Raw genomic sequence first — 23,422 nt, 5'->3', positions numbered from 1 at the left:
ATAGGGACACGGGTGGCGCTGGGGTCTAAACCACAGAGCCTAGGGATTGCTGATCAGAAGGTCAGTGGTTCAAATCCCCGCAACAGAGTGAGCTCTTGTTGTTCTGTCCCTGCTCCTGCCAACCTAGCAGTTTTAAAGCACGTCAAAGTGCAAGTAGATAAATAGGTACCACTCCGGCGGGAGGGTAAACGGCGTTTCTGTGCGCTGCTCTGGTTCGCCAGAAGCGGCTTTGTCATGCTGGCCACATGACCCAGAAGCTGTACGCCGGATCCCTCGGCCAATAAAGCAAGATGAGCGCTGCAACCCCAGAGTCGTCCGCGACTGGACCTAATGGTCAGGGGTCCCTTTACCCTTTACCTTTAAACCATTTAATGGGTCAACACAAATGGAAGTTGTTAATATTGCAGTTGTTGTTTAAGTGATTGTTATCTTGACTGGATTGTAATTGAAATTAATAAGATTTTGGAACGCAGAAATAAAGAAAATCATCAAACCATCAATTCTAGCACACGGGGGGGGCACCTAAATTATATAATTTGGTATGTGAATGATTGGTATTAGTAATTGTATTGTAATTTGGCATTGCTATAATGAGGCTATTATTGGACTGTAATTGAAAACTAATAGAAATTCTTATATAAAAAAGCAAGCAAAATAGCTTGCTGCCACCTCCCCTCCCCTCAAGACACCCCCCCCAACCCCTCCCACCCACGAGACCTCAAACCAATGGCACTTGCTTGGTTAAATGCAGAATTTCCAAAAGGCGGCTCTTGGTTTCTTCATCCTGGCTTTCAGCTCCCGTGAACAGCTGGAAATCGGGGCGCTGGAAGTAAGGGAGGGCTTTGGACAGGGCCCGCAGCTCTATCAGGTAGAGGAAGTAGAGGTTCTTCAGCCTCCTGGGACCCTCGCCCTGGGTCAGGACCTCGTCAAAGCGCTGCTGGAACTCGGTGATGTTGTGGCCCCAACGCTCGGCTGCCCACGTGTCTTGCAAGAGGTACCTGGCGCTGAGATGGATGTTAATGCTGGCATGGAGGCCAGAAATGAGCCTGTAGAAAGCCCTCTTCTCCACACAGACACCTGCAAGAAATACTCAGATATATTGAAAAGGAAACGGAGGGGGCACACCTGCAGCTGAGAGTATAAAAAATTGGGCAATGGAATAAATGCAGCATAGAGGCAGGTGTAGGTTTCTAAACTGTGTTTAAAACTGATGCAATTTGGAAGAAGGGTAGGTAATACGTTAAAATAATGTTAATACTACTAATAATAACAACAACGCTGTAATAAATAATATGATATTGCTTTGTTATCGAGAGCAAAGCGAACAGGTAAAGGTGGGTACTGTACCTTGCAGCCAGCTGTAAAACATGTTCCCTGGAAATACAGAAACAAGACAATAGTCAGGATTCATCCATGATAGAAAGGTGAATACTATCTGAAGAAGTGTGCATGCACACGAAAGCTCATACCAAGAACAAATTCAGTTGGTCTCTAAGGTGCTACTGGAAGGGATTTTTTATTTTATTTTGTTTTGTTTTGAGAAAGGTGAATGTTTTTTTTTTTTTAATCTCATTTGTTGCATTTCAAGCAGAGGTTGAAATTGACCTTCGTCAACCTCCTGCCTCTTCCAGACATTTTGGACTACGGCGAGCGCATCTCCAGGCTGGAAAAGGCTGGGCTAAGCGCAATGGCCTTGCCAGGATCCACACCTTGGCCCCAGATTATGAGCCTGACTTCCAACTTCCCTGGTGCCTTCTAGATGCTGCTAGCGTCCAACTTGCCATCGGCCGCGGCTGGCATGGCCAGGGGTCAGGCCGTGATGGGAGCCGGGGAGAGGCCCTTTGTGCTGGCCGTCAAGCGATTCAGGCCCCTCGCTCTCCAGCCCTAGGAGGCTTCAGAACAGAGTTGCTGCCGCAGACATTATATATCAGGGGTCAGCAAACTTTTTCAGCATGGGGTTGGTCCCCTGTCCCTCAAACCTTGTGGGGGACCGGACTTTATTTTTGGGGGTGGGGTGGGGTGGAGGAACAGATTCCTTTTGTTGTTGTTGTTCAGTCGTTCAGTCGTGTCCGACTCTTCGTGACCCCATGGACCAGAGCACGCCAGGCACGCCTATCTTTCACTGCCTCCCGCAGTTTGGCCAAACTCATGCTAGTCGCTTCAAGAACACTGTCCAACCATCTCATCCTCTGTCATCCCCTTCTCCTTGTGCCCTCCATCTTTCCCAACATCAGGGTCTTTTCCAGGGAGTCTTCTCTTCTCATGAGGTGGCCAAAGTACTGGAGCCTCAGCTTCAGGATCTGTCCTTCTAGTGAGCACTCAGGGCTGATTTCTTTGAGAATGGATAGGTTTGATCTTCTTGCAGTCCATGGGACTCTCAAGAGTCTCCTCCAGCACCATAATTCAAAAGCATCAATTCTTCGGCAATCAGCCTTCTTGATGGTCCAGCTCTCACTTCCGTACATTACTACTGGGAAAACCATAGCTTTAACTATACGGACCTTTGTCGGCAAGGTGATGTCTTTGCTTTTTAAGATGCTGTCTATGTTTGTCATTGCTTTTCTCCCAAGAAGCAGGCATCTTCTAATTTCGTGACTGCTGTCACCATCTGCAGTGATCATGGAACCCAAGAAAGTGAAATCTCTCACAGATTCCTATGCCCCACAAATAACCCAGAGATGCATTTTAAATAAAATGACACATTCTACTCATTTAAAACATGCTGTTTCCCAGACCATCCACAAGCCGGATTTAGAAGAAGAAGAGGAGGAGTTTGGATTTGATACCCCGCTTTATCACTACCCGAAGGAGTCTCAAAGCGGCTCACATTCTCCTTTCCCCTCCTCCCTGACAACAAACACTCTGTGAGGTGAGTGGGGCTGAGAGACTTCAAAGAAGTGTGACTAGCCCAAGGTCACCCAGCAGCAAGTGGAAGAGCGGAGACACGAACCCGGTTCCCCAGATTACGAGTCTACCACTCTTAACCACTAGAAGGCAAATGGGCCGAATCTGGCCCCTGGGCCTTAGTTTGCCTACCCATGTTATATATTATGAAATGCAAAGAAGGGCAAAAGAGTATCGTCACTAAAACCCTCAGCCAAATCCAGCCGAGCCACAGCCTCTCCCAGATCATGACTTTAAGAACAACTGGGAAGAGAGGAGAGGAGTTCAGGGGTTTTATTTTAAAAAAATATTTTTATACGTTGTGCCTCTTTAGTTTCTCAATTTGATCCTATGTATTGTGGTATTTTGCCGGAAGATTGCCGGAAGAAATGTCAACAACCTCAGATATGCTGATGACACAACCTTGATGGCAGAAAGTGAGGAAGAACTAAAGAACCTTTTAATGAGGGTGAAAGAAGAGAGCGCAAAATATGGTCTGAAGCTCAAGATAAAAAAAAAACTAAGATCATGGCCACTGGTCCCATCACCTCCTGGCAAATAGAAGGGGAAGAAATGGAGGCAGTGAGAGATTTTACTTTCTTGGGCTCCATGATCACTGCAGATGGTGACAGCAGTCACGAAATTAGAAGACGCCTGCTTCTTGGGAGAAAAGCAATGACAAACCTAGACAGCATCTTAAAAAGCAGAGACATCACCTTGCCGACAAAGGTCCGTATAGTTAAAGCTATGGTTTTCCCCGTAGTAATGTATGGAAGTTAGAGCTGGACCATCAAGAAGACTGATTGCCGAAGAATTGATGCTTTTGAATTATGGTGCTGGAGGAGACTCTTGAGAGTCCCGTGGACTGCAAGAAGATCAAACCTCTCCATTCTGAAGGAAATCGGCCCTGAGTGCTCACTGGAAGGACAGATCCTGAAGCTGAGGCTCCAATGCTTTGGCCACCTCACGAGAAGAGAAGACTCCCTGGAAAAGACCCTGATGTTGGGAAAGATGGAGGGCACAAGGAGAAGGGGACGGCAGAGGACGAGATGGTTGGACAGTGTTCTCGAAGCTACTAACATGAGCTTGGCCAAACTGCGGGAGGCAGTGAAGGATAGGCGTGCCTGGTGTGCTCTGGTCCATGGGGTCACAAAGAGTCGGACACGACTGAACAACAAATTGTGGTATTTTATGCATTGTGACTTGCAGTTATAATTATTGGTTGTGGTCTAGTAATAATTTATTGTAATTGTTCAGGGTGAATTTCTGCTTGGTTTTGCTGATATTTCGAGAGCTGGTTTTATTGTCCACTGTTGTATTCTAATGGATTGTTGAATATTACTTTACTTGATATAAGTTGTTTATTTCAAAGTTATGTTCCTATTATGACTTTTTTTGGATTGGACCAGATTCTTACAAAGTGTGTGAAATGAAATGTGAATGCAGTGGTACCTCGGGTTACGTACTTAATTGGTTCCGGGTTGCCGTTCGCAACCCGAAAATCGTGAACTGCGCAGAACACGCACGCGCCAAAAAACACTTCCAGGTTACCGGAGTACATAACCCGAAAATACATAAGCCAAAACGAACATAACCCGAGGTACGACTGTACTGTCCTGGAACGTGGAATTAATTGACAGCAGAGATTAGGGGCTTTCTGTCCTCTGTGAAATTTGTCCTTCTCGGCCCCAGCTGCAGATAAGACTCACCTTCATTTTCTCCCGCAGCTGCAAATTTAAGAAAAAGATAATGTTATCACTCACATTACACTTTCAAAAAGGAGTGACAACTTTCCCCCTGCTTGTCTACATTATTTAGCTGCCCACCTAAGACAAGGACTAAGTGTACTCTGCATTAGAAGGTTTTAAAACTCTGCATGCAGGGAATCCCAGACCTGCATTATTATATAAATTTGCATTTCCTGTCTTATTTGGCTGTATCCTACCATAATGGTAAATCTTATGCAGCCACTACATTGTCATTGCCAGCATACTTTTCAAGTCTAGATTCACATCCACAGGGACTAGAAACTTTACTTTTTTGTTCAATGAAAATTGAAATCCTTGGGATTCTGAATTCTGCAGCTTATTCCAAACCGCATTCCTTGCTATTTTTCTGTGCACCTGGCAAAATCTTCAGGCTCTTTACCCATTCTCTCATTTGCACCAGCTGCTTTCCCCGATTTTTTATTTAAACCGTATTTCTATAAAAACTGATTTTACAGCACTATCAAGCAAGCAGTGTAAAACAAGGTATGAACTCACCTCTTCCAGAAGCCAAGGGATTTAAAGGCCTTTTTACGGACTGAGGTCTAGGAGACAAAGAAGTATTTAAAAAATAAATCAATCAAAAGGGTGCTTTAAATTTTTTAAAAAAACATTTGTACCCCACCATTCCATCAGATTTCCAGGTGACATACATTTCCCCCCCAGAAACAATCTCTAAAAAAAAAAAAAAATACTAAAACAAGCCAATTGACCGTGGGAGAGAGCAAACATTCTGCCAAAAAGACCGGGGAAATAAAACCGTGCCGACTGTTGCCTACAAGCCCAAAGAGAGCATGCTAAAGGAACATCTCTCTGTGTGTGGCATTCCACCAACAGGGTCCCACCACTGAAAAGGCCCCGTCCTAGGCTACCCTTAGCCTAAGCTCTGAAGGCAAAGGTAATCTGCACACAATTCCAATGTTTCACGGCAGAACTACAATCCTTCCATCATGCGTTAGGGAACACATCGTGCCAATTCCTTAAAAGAACTTCACAGGAATCTCGTCCGTTTCTAGAGGCAATTCAGAACGCAGACTTACAAAGCCCTTGCAAGGCAGGTGCCTGAAAAGAGTCTGCTTATTGCGGCTAGGGGTGATGGGAGTTGTAGTCCAAAAAAATATGGCGGGCGCCAGGTTAGCAAAGCTTGGCTTGCTCCCCACTATAAATCTTGCCCAATTGTCAAGATAGTCATTAGACATCTTAATTCAACACCCGCATCTATGGAAGTAAGGCAAGCAGCAGGGTCTTTTGGGCTGTGGCCCCCTGGGAGTTGGGACACACCCACCCACCCTTAACCATTTAACCTATTGCCTGCCATGATCACAGCATTTTACACTGGTGACAAAAGACTATTTGTTCAAGCTTTTACATGGAATTATTTGTATTTTCCTGCTGATACATTTAATAGTATGGGCGCACATCAGGATTGCCACGGCCCTGTTTTATGGGTCTTTGGGGGCTGTAATTTGGCTGCTTTTACTGCTGCTTTAAAGGTAAAGGTAAAGGGACCCCTGACCATCAGGTCCAGTCGTGTCCAACTCTGGGGTTGTGGCGCTCATCTCGCTCTATAGGCCAAGGGAGCCGCCGTTTGTCCGCAGACAGCTTCCGGGTCATGTGGCCAGCATGACAAAGCCGCTTCTGGTGAACCAGAGCAGCGCACGGAAATGCCGTTTACCTTCCCGCTGGAGAGGTCCCTATTTATCTACTTGCACTTTGGCGTGCTTTCGAGCTGCTAGGTGGGCAGGAGCAGGGACCGAGCAACAGGAGCTCACCCCGTGGCAGGGATTCGAACCGCCAACCTTCTGATCAGCAAGCCCTAGGCTCTGTGGTTTAACCTGGGTCCCTGCTGCTTTAGGATTAGTTTATTTTTTGCTTTTATTTCTCGTACGGATTTTAATTTTGTTGTTAAAGGTCGTCTAAGAAAGCAGATTTGAGAGGCAGGCGATAAGCATTTTATAAACAAGCAAATAGCCCATTGGCAGGAAATGATGGGCTGTAAAAGGATGTGTGTGTGTGGTTTTTTTTTTTTTAATCTAATAAATCTCAGAATCCAGCCACTCAAAAGGCACCTACTTGAAACAGTTTTCTTCATAGATGCTGTTCCAGATCTTCCAGGCTTCAGGTCCCTTGTAGCCAGTGTAACGTTCTGGATTGAGAAGCAAATCTACGTACTCCGCTTCTGGAGACTGGATATCTAGGAAAAAAGACGTTTCCATATTTTAATGAGAGAGAGAATGACAGATTATTTCCACTATGTGTTCTCCAGCCAATAACCTTTTGAAATTGCCTGGTCTGAGAGCTCAAGCAAGAAGCCTCATGTGATGTCTCCGTTGCAGAGCTGTACCATTTCAGCCTTTAAGAAAGGGACAGGATACTGACCTCTGTAAGGCTGTGGATACTCCATAGGTAAAGCTAAAGGTAAAGGATCCCTGGACAGTTAAGTCCAGTCAAAGTCGACTATGGGGTTGCGGCGCTCATCTCGCTTTCAGGCCGAGGGACCCGGCGTTTGTCCACAGACAGCTTTCTGAGTCATGTGCCCAGCAGGACTAAACCGCTTCTGGCACAACAGAACACCATGATGGAAACCAGAGCGCACGGAAATTCTGTTTACCTTCCTGCCATAGTAGTACCTATTTATCTACTTGCACTGGCGTGCTTTTGAACTGCTAGGTTGGCAGGAGCTGGGACAGAGCAACGGGAGCTCACTCCGTCGCGGGGATTCGAACCGCCGACCTTCTGATCGGCAAGCCCAAGAGGCTCAGTGGTTTAGACCACAGCGCCACCCGAATCTTGTATGTTACTCCATAAGTTCTTATGAACATAGGAATTGCCTGCTGGATCTGGCCAATGGCCTATCTAGTCCATGCACCCTGTTCTCACAGTCGCCAACCAGATGCATTCAGAAGCATTTCTGCCTCCAACTGTGGCGGCGGAGCAGTCCTTCTGTCTAGTAGCCATCGATAGCCCTCTCCTCCTTCATGAATCTGCCTAATTCTCTTTTAAAGCCATCCAGCTTGCTAGCCATCACTGTCTCCTGTGGCAGTGAGTTCCACAGCTTCACGGCGATTGCCTGAGAACAGCTATTGTTTGCCCCACACGACTGGGCATGTGGCACACTTCTTAGCTCTATTTATGTCTCTGCCCTGTTCTACCCCCCACCCCACCTTCCTTTTTTAAATTTTTATGTCCCCCTGCCTCCAACAGCCGGGTTTAATTCGAGGGTTTTTAAAAGCCGACGTCAACAGCAACAAGGGAACAAATAATGCTGCTGCCCCTATTTACGTGACACGTGTCTAGAAGAATTTGGGTTTTTAAAAATAATAAAATTATTCCAGCTGCATTAAGTGAAAGCACAGGAGCTCAAAAAAACCCCAGCAAATACCCCAACTTGGGAGGAAGATGGGACAGAAACATGTTAAAACACAACAGCAAATACCGTCCACTTCGCAAAAGCTCTCTGCAGAATCATCGTGCCGCGTCCATCGAATCACAGCCCTCGCCGTTTCCTCACTGCAAATGAAGCAAGAAAATATTTGTCACTAGGTGTTTCGTTTGTCCCAAGTTATAGCATTATTACATAATACAGTGGTGCCTCGCTAGACGAAAAACTCGCTAGATGAAAATACTCGCAGAACGAATTATTTTCATCTAGCGGGGCACCACTGTATTAAAAACAATTGGGATAATTCATTCAGTAGAGCATGAAACTCTTAACCTCAGGGTCACAGGTTCGAGCCCCAAGTAGGCGAAATATTCCTGTGCAGGGCTGTAATTATTATTATTATTAATTCTGTATTATTATTATTATTATTATTCAATTTATATACCACCCTGTGTCAGAAGATCCCAGGGCGGTGTTCAACATTAAAAACACATTACAGAAAAACCTTATAAAAAATATAACGACGGACAGCCTAACAGTAAAATAATCATAATAAAATAACCGTTATAGGTGACTCTTGTGGTCTCTTCCAACTATACAATTCTATGAATCTATGAATTTGTAACAACACAGAGTCACAAAAATAAGGTGGGTCCTAAATACATGCACCTCAAGTGTCAAAAGCCTGGGCCATGAGGTGTGTCTTCTGCACAGGGAAGGGGTTTTGGGGCCACCACAGAGAAGGCTCTGCAGGGAAGGAGTCTTGTTGCTTAGGGACAACTTTTGGAAGGATCACCCTGGCTACTGGCAGCCTCAAGACCTGCGGGGGTCCCGCTTGGCCATAGGACACAACCGTCCAACGATCCCCTGACTCGGGGGGCGAATTCCCTGCAGCACCTTTGGCCTCCCCAGCACCGCAGAAGCCAAATGCTGCCAAATAACGCGAGGGTCCTTCAGCCAGCCAGGGCAACCACACTCGGGCCTGGGCAGCCGGCCCAAGGCTTCAGGTGGCTTCAGCTCCCTGAAGGGGCTACCCAGTCAAGATGGGGGGAGAGTGGTACAAATAATAACATTATTATTGTAACATTATTTTCTTCCAGCTGCCTTAGCAAGGCCTTTGGGGCCATCAGCTCCACTCAACATGGGTAATAATAATAATAATAATAATAATAATTTATTATTTATACCCCGCCCATCTGGCTGGGTTTCCCCACCATAATTCACACCATAAAACGCTACAGCACCACTTTAAGCAGTCCTGGCCTCCCCCAAAGAATTCTGGGAGCTGTAGTTTACCAAGAGTGCTGAGAGGTGTTCGGAGACCCCCTTTATTCCCCTCCCAGAGCTACAAGTCCCAGAGTTCCCTGGGAAGAGACACGGGTGGTTTAAACCAGGCATCCCCAAACTTCGGCCCTCCAGACGCTTTGGACTACAATTCCCATCATCCCTGACCACTGGTCCTGTTAGCTAGGGATCATGGGAGTTGTAGGCCAAAACATCTGGATGGCCCAGTTTAAACCACTCTGGGAATTGTAGCTCTGGGAGGGGAATAAAGGGGGTCTCCGAACAACTCTCAGCACAAACTCCCAGGATCCTCTGGGGGAAGCCATGACTGTTTATCAAGTGGTATCGTAGTGATTTAGGTGTGCAGTGCAGATGTGGCCTTGCATGTGTGATTCGGACCCTTCCTGTTGCCTTTGTGAGCTTCAGGCGCCCACGGGACTCTAAACAGTGAGAAGGGAGCTTGCAGGAAAGTCTCCGTGCAGCTTTCGTGGTTGAACACCCTGCCTCACAGGCCGCCCCAGTTTATCGAGATGAAGAAATCGCACCTCAGGGATCCATCAACGGCTCCAAGTCTCTCGGCTTCTTCGCAGTCCTCGGCGAGGTGGGCAGCGGCTTCGGAATACTGCAGAGCAAAACAAGAGGTTTGTTTTCAAGCTGATTGGAGTCCACTGCCGTGGAGAAGGCCACCAGGAGTCACTAAAACCAACCAAGCCAGAAGAAAGCTACCAGCCGGCCCATGGACCACCCAGGAAGTCACATCTACACCTACCCAGATCACACACATTGCAGCTTTGTGAACTGGGCAAACTGGTGTAGCGTCTTTTGTGGGGGTAAAGAGAGGATGCATTTGGTGAAATCTCATGGGCGTGAACACCCGGGAAATAGCTAGTCCAAGAATGGTGTGCAGTGGCATAACGTGGGTTGCCAGTGTTCGGGGCCACGCAGAGGGACGGGGTTTGGAGGGAGGGAAATGGACGGCGTACGCATGCGCATTCAACTGCCTAATGGCATCTGTGTTACCCAGGAGATCGGAGCCGTAGAGATAAGAAGAGTCGTTGCATTGTCTGGTTAGGTCACTCCCTGGTTCGCATGGGGAAGCCGTTTTCGACGGAGCCCAGCGACACAACCAGATGTTGAACTTTTGCGCCCCTAACCATTTTGCACCCCACGCTACACCACTGATGGTATATAGTGATGTTAAAATTTTGAGAATAATCTTTTGGAGAATATTGTCGAGAATATTCTCAATTAATGTGAGTATTAGAGAATTTTCATTTAAAATGGGAGAATATTCATTTTAATGCATTGAAAATGATATAATTCTAATGCATTGAAAATGATATAATTAATCCCTAAGCCTGCCACTAATTAATAATAATAATAATTTTTTATTTGTACCCCACCCTTCCTGGTTTAAAAACCGGGCTCAGGGCGGCTAGCAGCAAATATAAAAAATTGATTAAAATGCGACTTTAAAAAAGCATAAAATACAACATAAATGCAGCATCAATATCAATAAAATTCAAAAATTCAGGGGTCATTTTGGGAAAACAAACAAATTTTAAAAAACCAGTCAGTAGACACCTGTATATTTACCATCAATTTTACATATAGTAGAAATATATACGAATTCAAATGTTCGGCAAATTAAATGAATAGCATTTTTTAAACTAAAAAAAAAAAGTTTTCTGTAGCTCACATTTCAGAACTGCCAAAAGTGAGTGACACAATGCCCAGTAATGTAAGGAATGTAACTGGATTTTAAAAAAAATCATTATTCATTACTTACACTGGCAATATCACAGCTTGACTTATTGTTTACTAGATTTTTTTCAGCGTGGGTTGTAAAACTGGTTCTTACATTAGAATTTGCAGTTTGTGGAGAATATTCTCCGGAGATTATTCTCACCTCACATCACTAACAGTATATATAAATTCACGGCATTTGTTTGCTTACTGCTTCCGGCAAAACCTGCAACTGAGAGGCCTTGCTTGGATGGTTGCTAAGCGGCCAGGATGACTAAAAAAAACCCTAAAAAGAAATGTCATAGCCAGGAACACAGGAAGCTGCCTTATACTGAGACAGACCTTTGGTCCTTCCAGCTCAATACTGTCTACACAGGCTGGCAGCAGCTCTCCAGGGCTTCAGGCAGGAGACAGTCCCGGCCCTAACTGGAGATGCCAGAAATTTAACTGAGTCCTTTCTACATAGAATCCTAGAGTTGGAAGAGACCCCAAGGGCCATCCAGTCCAACCCCCTGCCAAGCAGGAAACCCCATCAAAGCATTCCTGACAGATGGCTGTCAAGCCTCCGCTTCAAGACCTCCAAAGAAGGAGACTCCACCACACTCCTTGGCAGCAAATTCCACTGTCCAACAGCTCTCACTGTCAGGAAGTTCTTCCTAATGTTTAGGTGGAATCTTCTTTCTTGTAGTTTGAATCCATTGCTCCGTGTCCGCTTCTCTGGAGCAGCAGAAAACAACCTTTCACCCTCCTCCATATGACATCCTTTGATATGTTTGAACATGGCTATCATATCACCCCTTAACCTTCTCTTCTCCAGGCTAAACATACCCAGCTCCCTAAGCCGTTCCTCATAAGGCATCGTTTCCAGGCCTTGGACCATTTTGGTTGCCCTCCTCTGGACACGTTCCAGCTTGTCAGTATCCTTCTTGAACTGTGGTGCCCAGAACTGGACACAGTACTCCAGGTGAGGTCTGAGCAGAGCGGAATACAGTGGTACTATTACTTCCCTTGATCTAGATGCTATACTCCTATTGATGCAGCCCAGAATTGCGTTGGCTTTTTTAGCTGCTGCATCACACGGTTGACTCATGTCAAGTTTGTGGTCTACCAAGACTCCTAGATCCTTTTCACATGTACTACTCTCAAGCCAGGTGTCACCCATCCTGTTTGCAACCTGTACATGCAAAGAAGGTGCTCTACCCACTGAGCTATGAACTGCCGGTAGCTCAGTTGGTTATAAAGCGTGGTGCTGATAACGCCAAGGTTGCAGGTTCGATCCCCGTAAGGGACAGCTGCCTATTCCTGCATTGTGGGGGATTGGACTAGATGACCCTCAGCGTTCCATTCAACTCTACAATTCTATTATTCTTCCCCTAGGATAGGCAGAACTAGGTCACAGTCCAAGGGATGCGGGTGGCGCTGTGGGTTAAACCACAGAGCCTAGGGCTTGCTGATCAGAAGGTCGGCGGTTCGAATCCCCATGACGGGGTGAGCTCCCGTTGCTCGGTCCCAGCTCCTGCCCACCTAGCAGTTCGAAAGCACGTCAAAGTGCAAGTAGATAAATAGGTACCGCTCCGGCGGGAAGGTAAACAGCGTTTCCTTGCGCTGCTCTGGTTTGCCAGAAGCGGCTTAGTCATGCTGGCCACATGACCCGGAAGCTGTACGCCGGCTCCCTCAGCCAGTAAAGCGAGATGAGCGCCGCAACCCCAGAGTCGTCCGCGACTGGACCTAACGGTCAGGGGTCCCTTTACCTTTTTAGGTCACAGTCCAACAGCTCCGTTTTGCCCGGGACCCTCCCAGGACTTACCTTGTTGTGACTCTCCGACCTAATTCTGCCAGGGACTTCATCCTGAAAACAGAAGTTACAAAATGAAATCCCATTTCATTGTAAGCCATTTCCCCCCATTATTATTATTATTATTATTATTATTATTATTATTATTATTTATACCCTGCCCATCTGGCTGGGTTTCCCCAGCCATTCTGGGCGGCCCCCAACAGAACACTAAAAACAGAACAAAACATCAAACATTAAAAGCTTCCCTAAAAAGGGCTGCCTTCAGATGTCTTCTGAAAGTCAGATAGTTCTTTATTTCCTTGAGATCTGATGGGAGGGCGTTCCACAGGGCGGGCGCCACCACCGAGAAGGCTCTCTGCCTGGCTCACTGTAACCTCACTTCTCGCAATGAGGGAACTGCCAGAAGGTCCTCAGAGCTGGACCTCAGTGTCCGGGCTGAACGACGGGAGTGGAGACGCTCCTTCAGGTATGATGGGCCGAGGCATTCATATATATCCCTGGACCAGCATTCATTAGCCAAAGCGATGCTCCTGTTCCCAAGAGCCATTTGGCAAAGGCCTCCAACCAAAAGCCTCCAAATTCCTCAGAAGGGGGGCGGGGGGGTCTGCCAGGGCCTCGGTCCCAGCTCTCAAGGGATGGAGGGAGGATTAAAGAGTCCTTTGCCCAGGGTGCAGAATCACAGCACCGCTAGGGAGAAGGAGCCAATCGTTGGGCTGCTTTGGTGCACGTTTTCTCTGTTTGGTATTCTGTAAATTTTTATAGAATCAAAGAATCGCAGAGTTGGAAGGGACCCCAAGGGTCATCCAGACCAACCCCGTGCAGTGCAGGGATTTCAACTGCATCCCTGTTCTTCAGCTCCTCCTCTCTCGCTTCTCCCTGGCCCTGCTTTGGCTCTGTTTCTATATGCCCTCAACACTTGGGGTTTGCTATCACGGTCCCCTCTTGCCAAGATCTGGTATGGTTTGGCAGCCCCAGATGCACGAAGAAAAGGAGGAGGAGGAGGGAAGAGAAGCAGCTGGCAGCCATCGGCAGCCCTCTCCTCCATGCATTTATCCAGTCTTTTAAAGCCATCCCAGCTGGTGGCCATTGCTGCCTCCTGTGGCAGTGAGTTCCGCAGATTAACTCTGTGGTGAATGAGCCCTTTCTCTTATCTGTCCCGATTCTTCCAACATTCAGTTTCATTGGATACCGCAGCTTTAAGGTGGCTGCAAATCTCTTGCCGTGCTCAGCTCCTTGCAGATCTCGACTTCTGGGCCCCCTTCCTTCCTCTCAAGCGAGACCTTGTGTTTGGGGACAAGAGGCTGGCAGGAAGCCCTAATCACAAACTCGATTGCATCTGCTTGCAGTGCTGATGCAAGGAGTCCCTAATCCGAACGCAAGACAGGAAATCTGCCCAAATGCATGTCCTACAATGTAAGGGGGGGGGAGAGATCCTAGTTCTGTGTCAAGTCTTCTGCCTCAAGTCTTTTATTAAGTTTTGTTTTGCAATTTAAAATACTCACTTTAACATCCTTAAAAAAATCTTCTCTTCTTCTCTTTCCTTGGTTCATTTCGCATATCATAGATCCCTGCATATTTTGTAAAAACTATACCAATCGGTTTTCCATTTTTACAGTGGTACCTCGGGTTACGGACCCAATCCGTTCCGGGGTGCCGTTCGCACCCTGAAAAGTCCATAACCCAAGCGGCAATATCGCGCTTCTGCGCATGCATGAACTGCGCAGAACACTTCTGCGCATGCGTGAACCGCACAGAACGCTTCTGCGCATGCTCGCCGGGTGAAACCCAAAAGTAAACACTTCCGGGGTTGCCACGTTCAGAACCCGAAAAAAACGCAACCTGAAGCACACATAGCCCGAGGTATGACTGTACACCCATCAAAACTTATTTACACTGTTGAATTTATCTTAATGCTGCCAGAGTTTTCAAATGTACACAATCCCCCCCCCATGTATTCAATAAACGTTTTCCAATCTTCTCTACGTTCTTCTTGTTCTCTTAATTCTATATGTTAAGTCTGCAAGCTGCGCAGAGCATGAGACTCTTAAATCTCAGTGCCGTGAGTTCGAGCCCCACATGGGGCCAAAAGATTCCTGCGTTGCAGGGGGTTGGACTAGATGACCCTCGTGGTCCCTTCCAGCTCTGAGATCTTTCACACTTACCGATGGGCATGGCTTTACTGCACAGTCTCTAATTCCACAGTGACTGTCGTCGCTCCAAAATGGACAAGGCTTCTTTAGGTTAACCTGCAGAGATCAAGGCAGAAGAAGATGCTTGGGTTTGTCTGGGGGAATTTTTACTTCGAGGCAAGAGAGAAGAGTTTTTAACTTGTCAGGAAAAGATGAAATTTTAGAGTTACGATGAGGCAAGCACAGCTTTTGGTGTTTTTTTTAAAGAAACGGTTTGCCAAGGCATTTGGAGGTGACATTTAAAAAAAAAAAGAAAAAAGTTTAAGCATCACCTCGTAATATCTGAAATAATCACTTTCCAAAAGTTTCTGCAGGCTGGGGAAAATCTTGCGGTTGTTGTAGCTGTCAATAGTCTCAACGTCGCAAGTACAGTCGTCCAAATGGCCAGTGACCTAAGGAAATTAAGAAGCAATGAGGACTGGAGAGCAGCAAAATAATTAGGGGGCGTCTAACGAAAACAACAACATAATTAACATTTATATGTGTACTGAAATGATGAAAGCACTTTACATACTCGATCCAGGTCACCTTTAAAACAAACCTACCAGGGGTAAATTAAATGTTACACAGAGGTGTGTGTACTGAAACCCCAACTTAAAAAAAATTAAATAAAAACATCAAAAGGAGGCTGCGATTTTGAGTGGCAGAGGGGCCGAACTCTGGCTACTTCCCCCTGCCCCCCCAAAAAAATATCATCCTACCCACCTCATTCCCCCACACTTTAAGATTGATATTTAGCTTCACTACAGCATAATTTTAGAAAGTACCTTATGTGGCAGAACAAGTACCTACTCTCATATGTGATGGAAGTGTCCTATCTATCCTGCAAAGTCTTTGGAATATTCCTTTTTAATATAACATTGGTACTACTACAGGTTACAGGAGTAACGCCAAATCCTCAAATGCAGAGCATATTTATGATTCAGCTCAGCCTGAAACTGCAACAGCGGTAATTATTATTATTATTATTATTATTATTATTATTATTATTATTTTAAACTAGGCTTCAATGCATGCAGGAAACTGTCCCTCTCTGGAGCCTTGCCATTCAAAGAAAAAGCTTTCAGGTCACTTTTTTCTGCCCTGCCATTGTTGGCATGAGTGAGGCAACAACCCCCCCTGGGGAAACTGAATTCAAGAAGCTTTTACCAGCGCAGTTGCTTCCGGCAAAGGAAACTTCAGAGGTGGCCTGGCAGCACGTAGGCAGGAAGGAAGTTGCCACATGCCAGAGAGATGCAAATCCCTGCCTGCTTCTTATTCAACTTCTCCTTGTAATTCCCTGTCAAATGCAAAGCGTTGCACCCTCCTAAATGGCCAGGACTGTTGCTGACACAGCCTGCAATCCGGCACCTGTTCACCTGCTGTGTTCCAGGTGGGCCATTTAGCTGGCTTGGCTTTTCAAATGCATGGCTTTTCAAATCCCATTGAAGACGGAGAAGGTGTATCGCCATGGGTACGCAAACTAAGGGCCGAGGGCCGGATCCGGCTCAATCGCCTTCTCAATCCGGCCCGTGGACGGTCCAGGAATCAGTGTGTTTTTACACGAGTAGAATGTGTGCTTTTAATTAAAATGCATCTCTGGGTTATTTGTGGGGCATAGGAACTGGTTCATTGTTATTATTAATTTTCAAAATATAGTCCGGCCCCCCACAAGGTCTGAGGGACAGTGGACCGGCCCCCTGCTGAAAAGCTTTGCTGACCCTTCCCCTCTATACCTCTAAGATACATACACACACACCTTCTCTTTCTCTCTAGGAGGAAAGGAATCTGCTCTCCTCCCCTCCCAGCCTTGCAAATGAGTCACCCAGCAGACCCAGCACTTTTGCACAGACGCACAACACATAATTAACTCGCAGAATGCACTCCCTCGAGATGTGGCAACAGCACAATAGCTTAGGTGTGATGTTCAAAAGAAAGGATGAGTCAGAACGCAAGGTCTGTTACCCCTGCCCCCAGCTAAATAGAGGCAGTGTACCTACAAATGGGACGCGGGTGGCACTGTGGGTTAAACCACAGAGCCTAGGGCTTGCCGATCAGAAGGTCGGCGGTTCGAATCCCTGTCACAGGGTGAGCTCCCATTGTTCGGTCCCAGCTCCTGCACACCTAGCAGTTCAAAAGCACGTCAAAGTGCAAGTAGATAAATAGGTACCGCTCCGGCGGGAAGGTAAACGGCGTTTCCGTGCACTGCTCTTGTTTCGCCAGAAGCGGCTCTGTCATGCTGGCCACATGACCCAGAAGCTGTACGCCGGCTCCCTCGGCCAATAAAGCGAGATGAGCGCCGCAACCCCAAAGTTGTCCGCAACTGGACCTAGTGGTCAGGGGTCCCTTTACCTTTACCTACACAGATGTTGGGACCCAGGTGGCGCTGTGGGTTAAACCACAGAGCCTAGGGCTTGCTGATCAGAAGGTCGGCGGTTCGAATCCCTGCCACGGCGTGAGCTCCCGTTGCTCGGTCCCAGCTCCTGCCCACCTAGCAGTTCGAAAGCACGTCAAAGTGCAAGTAGATAAATAGGTACCGCTCCGGCGGGAAGGTAAACGGCATTTCCGTGCGCTGCTCTGGTTCGCCAGAAGCGGCTTTGTCCTGCTGGCCACATGACCCGGAAGCTGTACGCCGGCTCCCTCGGCCAATAAAGCGAGATGAGCGCCGCAACCCCAGAGTCGTCCGCAACTGGACCTAATGGTCAGGAGTACCTTTACCTTTACCTACACAGGTGTTGGAGTCAGATGCTGGGCAGAAAGCACAGGATGCATTTTCATCATGGCCAACTGGAGAAATGTAGCTGTCGCCTGATAGAAAAAGGACACTGGGCGAACCTAGCTCTGACCAAGCAAAGCGATCTTTAGATTCTTATCCACCAGGACGGTCAACTAATTAAAGAATTTATTATTTTTAATCACTCGCCATCAACGAAATATGCGTATGTTTTTATTTTTAAAATGTTTTTGGTGTCTATTTTGAATTATTATTATTATTTTTTATTATTCAATTACTGAATTTATATCCTGCCCTTCCTCCCGAAGGAGTTTTTATCGCCGCTGTATTTTTACCTCTCCCTCTCCCAAGGCTTACAGCGATTCCAAACCAGGCCTGCCTAAAACCTCCGTATGGAATGCTTTCTGAAATATGAAAGGAAGTCCAGCTGCAATTTAAGGAAATGGAATCCCGTCTTCCTCCATCAAGGTATTCAGCTTCTACAACTGAAATTTGCTCCCATCCGTGAATTAACGAAAGCTTTTGGGCACAATCCTAACTCGCCATCCTGTCGGAGCGGCTTTATGGATCCTGGCAGCTGCTACAGAATCCTAGAATCCTAGAGTTGGAAGATACCCCAAGGGCCATCCAGTCCAACCCCCTGCCAAGCAGGAAACACCATCCAAGCATTCCTGGCAGATGGCTGTCAAGCCTCCGCTTAAAGACCTCCAAAGAAGGAGACTCCACCACACTCCTTGGCAGCAAATTCCACTGTCCAACAGCTCTTACTGTCAGGAAGTTCTTCCTCATGTTTAGGTGGAATCTTCTTTCTTGTAGTTTGAGTCCATTGCTCCGTGTCCGCTTCTCTGGAGCAGCAGAAAACAACCTTTCTCCCTCCTCTAGATGACATCCTTTGATATATTTGAAGATGGCTATCATATCACCCCTTAACCTTCTCTTCTCCAGGCTAAACATACCCAGCTCCCTAAGCCGTTCCTCATAAGGCATCGTTTCCAGGCCTTGGACCATTTTGGAGGTCCTGCTCTCATGATGACTGTGGGACCAGTTTGGGATCCACGAGATCCCAGGCCAGCTCAGTCCCACCCCTGCCCTTGGAATGCCCCATTCCAGGACTTTTCACTGGGCCCTACTGGGGGATTCATGGAATCATAGAGGATCAGCTAGCCCGGGGTCAGCAAACCTACCACGCCTCGGGCCGGTGTCTCCAGAGCCGATTACGCGGTGGGCCGGAAGGCGGGGGAGCACGCGCCCATACGCGTATGCACACGCTATTTCCAGCGCACTTCAGGGTCGGAGGAGCACTGGAAATAGCTTGTGCGCATGTGCACGGGTCTCCTTTGACCCAGATGTGCAGTGGAAATAACGCTTGCGCATGTGCACAAGCTATTTCCGGTGCTCCTCTGACCTGGAAGTGGACAGCTGCGCCGCGCCGGTAAGAGCGGGCGGCAGCAGCGGGCTGCGGGGGGCGCCACAAGCCGGGTAAATGAGTCCCTCGAGCCTTATCCGGCCCACGGGCCTTAGTTTGGAGACCTGAGCTAGCCCAACTCCACAAAATGCAAGAATCACACCTTGGGAGATCACATGTGTCCAGTCCAGGAAATCTCAGAGGCGGCTTTGCAGCACACAGGTCAAAGAGGAAGTTTCCAAACGCCAGAGAGATGCAAAACCTGACATGCTTCCTGTTCAAGACCAGTGCCGGATTTACGTATAAGGTAAACAAGCTATAGCTTAGGGGGGGCCCCAAAAAAAATTAAAGGGGAAAAAACTGGATGTACATTTCCAAAATATAAGATAAAAAACAAATACTGTAAAATAAAACCTACATACAGCAACAGTGTTTTTTGTGTTGTGTAGGTTCCTATGATGTAAGTCATGGGCCACGCCTGCTAGCCTGCTCCCTAAAATATCACATATTTTGTTATGTGCAAATGGCTTTAGATACCTATTAGGTCCATAAATCACCATATAGCATGTATTCAACATAAAAAACAGCAGCAATTTGTTGTTGACAAAGGACAGCTGGACATTTAAAAGGACCCATGAGCTCAGGAAGCTTCGGGACTCATCAAACCTCAATCCGGCCCTGTTCAAGATGTTAAGTTATAAAGCCATAAAGCAGAGCTTTCCAAACGGTGTGTCGCTACACATTGGTGTGTAGGCTGCAGTGTGTTGGTGTGTCGCATGCACTCCTCCCGGGGCTGCAAAGAGGTTAGTTTAATCTCCGGTTTGCTAGTGAAACTGAATTACTGTGTCGCGAAATGATGCATGTCTAAAAAAGTGGGTCACCAACATGTAAAGTCCGGAAAGCTCTGCCCTAAAACAACCAGGGACCCCAATATCTGCCAGGTGTTTCTCCCATTTTGGTTAAGGCTTCGCCTCGGAATCTTTAGGAGGGGGGGCCCTCCTGGCGTTCCCACCCACAGCCGAGGGCAACCCCCAATTGTCAAGCACAGGGGTCAGCAAACGTTTTCAGCAGGGGGCCGGCCCACTGTCCCTCAGACCTTGTGGGGGGCCAGACTATATTTTGGAAAAAAAAATGAATGAATTCCTATGCCCCACAAATAACCCAGAGATGCATTTTAAATAAAAGGACATATTCTACTCATGTAAAAACACCAGGTAGGCCCCACAAATAACCCAGAGATCCGTTTTAAATAAAAGCACACATTCTACTCATGTAAAAACACGCTGATTCCCGGACCGTCCGCGGGCCGGATTTAGAAAGCGACTAGGCCGCATCCGGCCCCCGGGCCTTAGTTTGGGGACCCCTGGCCAAGCGCAATGGCAGGACCCTAGCTCTGGAAAGACCTTCCCTGTCTTGAACCCGTGTCAATTTCTTTCTAGCAGTTGCTGAGCATGCACCCTTTTTCACAAGCACGCGGAAGGAGTCTTTTCCCATTTTACTGGCGGCTGCACCATGCCTTGTATTGAGAAGTCTGCTCAGTTTAACGTAAGACGGTAAGGAGAACCTGCTGGATCAGGCCAGTAGCCCACCGAGTCCAGCATCCTTTTCTCACAGTGTCCAACCAGATGCCTCTTCCGGGAAACCCGGAAGCAGGATTCAAACACAAGACACCTCTCCCTTCCCATGGCTACCAGCTCTCGTTTCATGGCAATCGTGTATGCAAAATGTTCTTGCAGTTTTTTTATGATAGATGTGATTTTATGATCTATGTAACCCAGCCTGGGTGGGATCTTTGGGGTAACTAAGGGACAACTTCTAAAGAGTATATACATATACGAGGGAGATTTCTCCTGGGTAAATACAGCCTACAGGGAGGGCTTTTTCACCAGGCAGCGCAGCTCTGGTATTGTCAACCACCCAGGAAAGGTCACATTTCAGAATACCTGGCGTAATTGCTCACACACCACGCCACCTCTGTTTGTTTACACCTTCTGCATTTCCTTCTCCAACACTCTGTCATTTGCACATTAATAGAGTTCAGAAGAACATATTAACGAACTCCAGGCACCCATGCGCGCACGCACACGCACACACACTGAAAAAGCGCTGCAAGAGACAGAGGAATAACTTATTGGTCTTAGTCACCCCCTATAAAAAAGAACTCAGCAAATGGATGGAGGAGGCGGCCATGGAGAAAATATGGTGAAATTACTGTTAAGGCAAAAACGGCAAGCATTGTTAACTCAAGAAAAGCTGGACAGGAGACCAGAGTCAAACCAGGAGGATTTGTGGGAGCGACTGTCTGTTTACTACAATTCTATGGGCGGCATTCAATGAAGCAGTCCTGTTAGTGCAAGATTTCTAATTTGACCACAGAACTATTTCCTTGCGTCCTCTCCAAAGCCTGCTCCAGAGGTTTTCAGGGGGGAACCCCCAGAACACATTTAAGGTGTGCACAAAGAAAGGAGGGGAAGCTCTGTTCCACAGCCGAAAGTCCTTGCACTAACAGTGTTACTTTGCAGGATGCATCCGATTTCGTTTTGCAATAAGCACATACCGGTAGATAAAATATTAGAAAACTGAGACAGGAATCTATCCCAGCCACCCCTAAGCTGGTGAGTTAGGGATGCCCAAAGCATCAAAAGGGCACAAGGTTGGGGAAAGCTGCAATACTAGGCCAAAATACATGGGGTTGGGGGTTGGGGGGGAGGCTTATGAAGCAGGGGCCTGATCCACTAAGAAGTAGATTCTCTGAAATAACAGGTTTGCCATAAAAGAGTGCTGCAGGTGATGTTTGGGGCAGGATGAGGGCAGAACAGGGATTGGAATGTACAAAGTAACAATGAAGAAGAGAGTGTCTCTGGGCATATCCAGAGCACCCAACCACAACCTACCTAGGGAATTTTTTAGTGTTTGATGTTGCATTGTGTTTTTAGTATTTTTTGTTGGGTGCTGTCCAGAGTGGCTGGAGCAACACAGTCAGATGGACAGCATATACATAAATTTATTGTTGTTGTTGTTGTTACTACACTTTTAGGGGTCTCAGCTTCTACAGTCAACGGCAACACTTCCCAAGGCAGGATGGAACCCCAGTTCCTGCCTTTCTTCACCCCTTCCTTCTTCCCAAAGGCACCAAGGCTCTCTGCCACCATGTGCAGGCTTCCTGAAGAGACAGCTCTTCGGGATTTACCGCTGAGTATGTTTTAGGATCGCACTGCCGGTTGCCCGCAGGTTGCGCCCTGGGAGTTCCCTGCTCTCGTTGAAAGAAGGAAGGCGCAATTAGCAGCCAATATAAGGAGCAGCGCCTTTGAGGAGCTGAACCGCCACCGCAAGTCTCATTAAGCAATGCCAATCATCAATGAATAATGTAATTAAGCAGAAGGAGATCGACAGTGATTTGCGTCTCCTAAAGACTAACGAAAAAAGCTCAGCCAATAAACAAACAAAAAAATAAAAACCTTTCCAAGGGGAGGCGCGTGGAAAAGCAAACGCAGCCGACGCGCGACCCCCTAAGAACGTCTCCAAGCCATCACCAATTCAGCTCCTGAATCCAGGCCGCCGTCGTGCCGTGAGCATGTGCAGAGCGCCTTCAGAGGATGGGGGCCCCGGGACCAGTTCACCCCCTCGGCTGTTTTCAGGGCAACCCGAACCCCCAACCGGACCCCTTTCCTCTGGAGCAAGCCCCGCGACGCTGCGTTTTTACGCACCAGGCGCACCCCCCGGGACCGGCAGCCGAGGGTGGGGGGCGCCACTCACCTGGCAGAAGCAGCGCTGCTCGGCGGAGCCCGGCGGTTGCGCGCAAGTTGCGCAGCCCAGGAGGAGAGGCACGAGGAGGGCGAGAGGCGGCTGCATGGCTGCGCGCGAGTGTGGCTCTGCCGGGCAGCTCAGCTCCGAAGCGCCGGCGGTGGGGCGGCTCCGTCCCGCCTCTCGCCTCCGCCTCCTGCCTCCGCCTCCTGCCGGTGGACGTGCGGCCCGGCCCGCAGGCGAGGAGCGGCGCCGCCGGCGGGTTTCCCCGGCCTGATCTGGCCCGGCCTCATTGGCGGAGGAAGCCGCCTGGCCGGCCCTCCGGACGTAGCCAGGCGCACGCTTGCTCCCGAGGAAGCCGCATGCGTACACTGCATCACTCAGCGCTATTTTGCAGCGGCCGCAAGCCTTCATTCGGTTTGCCGAATTAAATAGTAATGGAAATCGTAGAATGCAAACATAAGTATACATTTCCTACAGAGACACGAAAAGCTATCCAATATTTGAATTGC

General features: G+C 47.6%; 1 protein-coding gene across 1 annotated transcript in view; it reads right to left on the bottom strand.

Moving 5' to 3' along the window:
• The window catches only part of ERO1A (endoplasmic reticulum oxidoreductase 1 alpha), a 29,269-nt gene extending 6,055 nt beyond the window's left edge, over window positions 1-23,214 (bottom strand). The window contains exons 1-11 of the mRNA XM_033163813.1: window positions 22,923-23,214; window positions 15,321-15,440; window positions 15,022-15,105; window positions 12,869-12,910; window positions 9,861-9,937; window positions 8,086-8,159; window positions 6,723-6,843; window positions 5,148-5,194; window positions 4,593-4,610; window positions 1,348-1,374; window positions 738-1,077 (exon numbers count right to left, since the gene is read on the bottom strand). Coding sequence (XP_033019704.1) covers window positions 738-1,077; window positions 1,348-1,374; window positions 4,593-4,610; window positions 5,148-5,194; window positions 6,723-6,843; window positions 8,086-8,159; window positions 9,861-9,937; window positions 12,869-12,910; window positions 15,022-15,105; window positions 15,321-15,440; window positions 22,923-23,018 — 1,046 coding nt within the window. The 5' untranslated portion in view covers window positions 23,019-23,214. The remainder of the gene's footprint in view (window positions 1-737; window positions 1,078-1,347; window positions 1,375-4,592; window positions 4,611-5,147; window positions 5,195-6,722; window positions 6,844-8,085; window positions 8,160-9,860; window positions 9,938-12,868; window positions 12,911-15,021; window positions 15,106-15,320; window positions 15,441-22,922) is intronic.
• Window positions 23,215-23,422: the final 208 nt, after the last annotated feature.

Source organism: Lacerta agilis, chromosome 1 (assembly GCF_009819535.1).
Source record: "Lacerta agilis isolate rLacAgi1 chromosome 1, rLacAgi1.pri, whole genome shotgun sequence".
Classification (NCBI taxonomy): domain Eukaryota; kingdom Metazoa; phylum Chordata; class Lepidosauria; order Squamata; family Lacertidae; genus Lacerta; species Lacerta agilis.
This window is presented reverse-complemented; position numbering and strand designations above follow the sequence as displayed.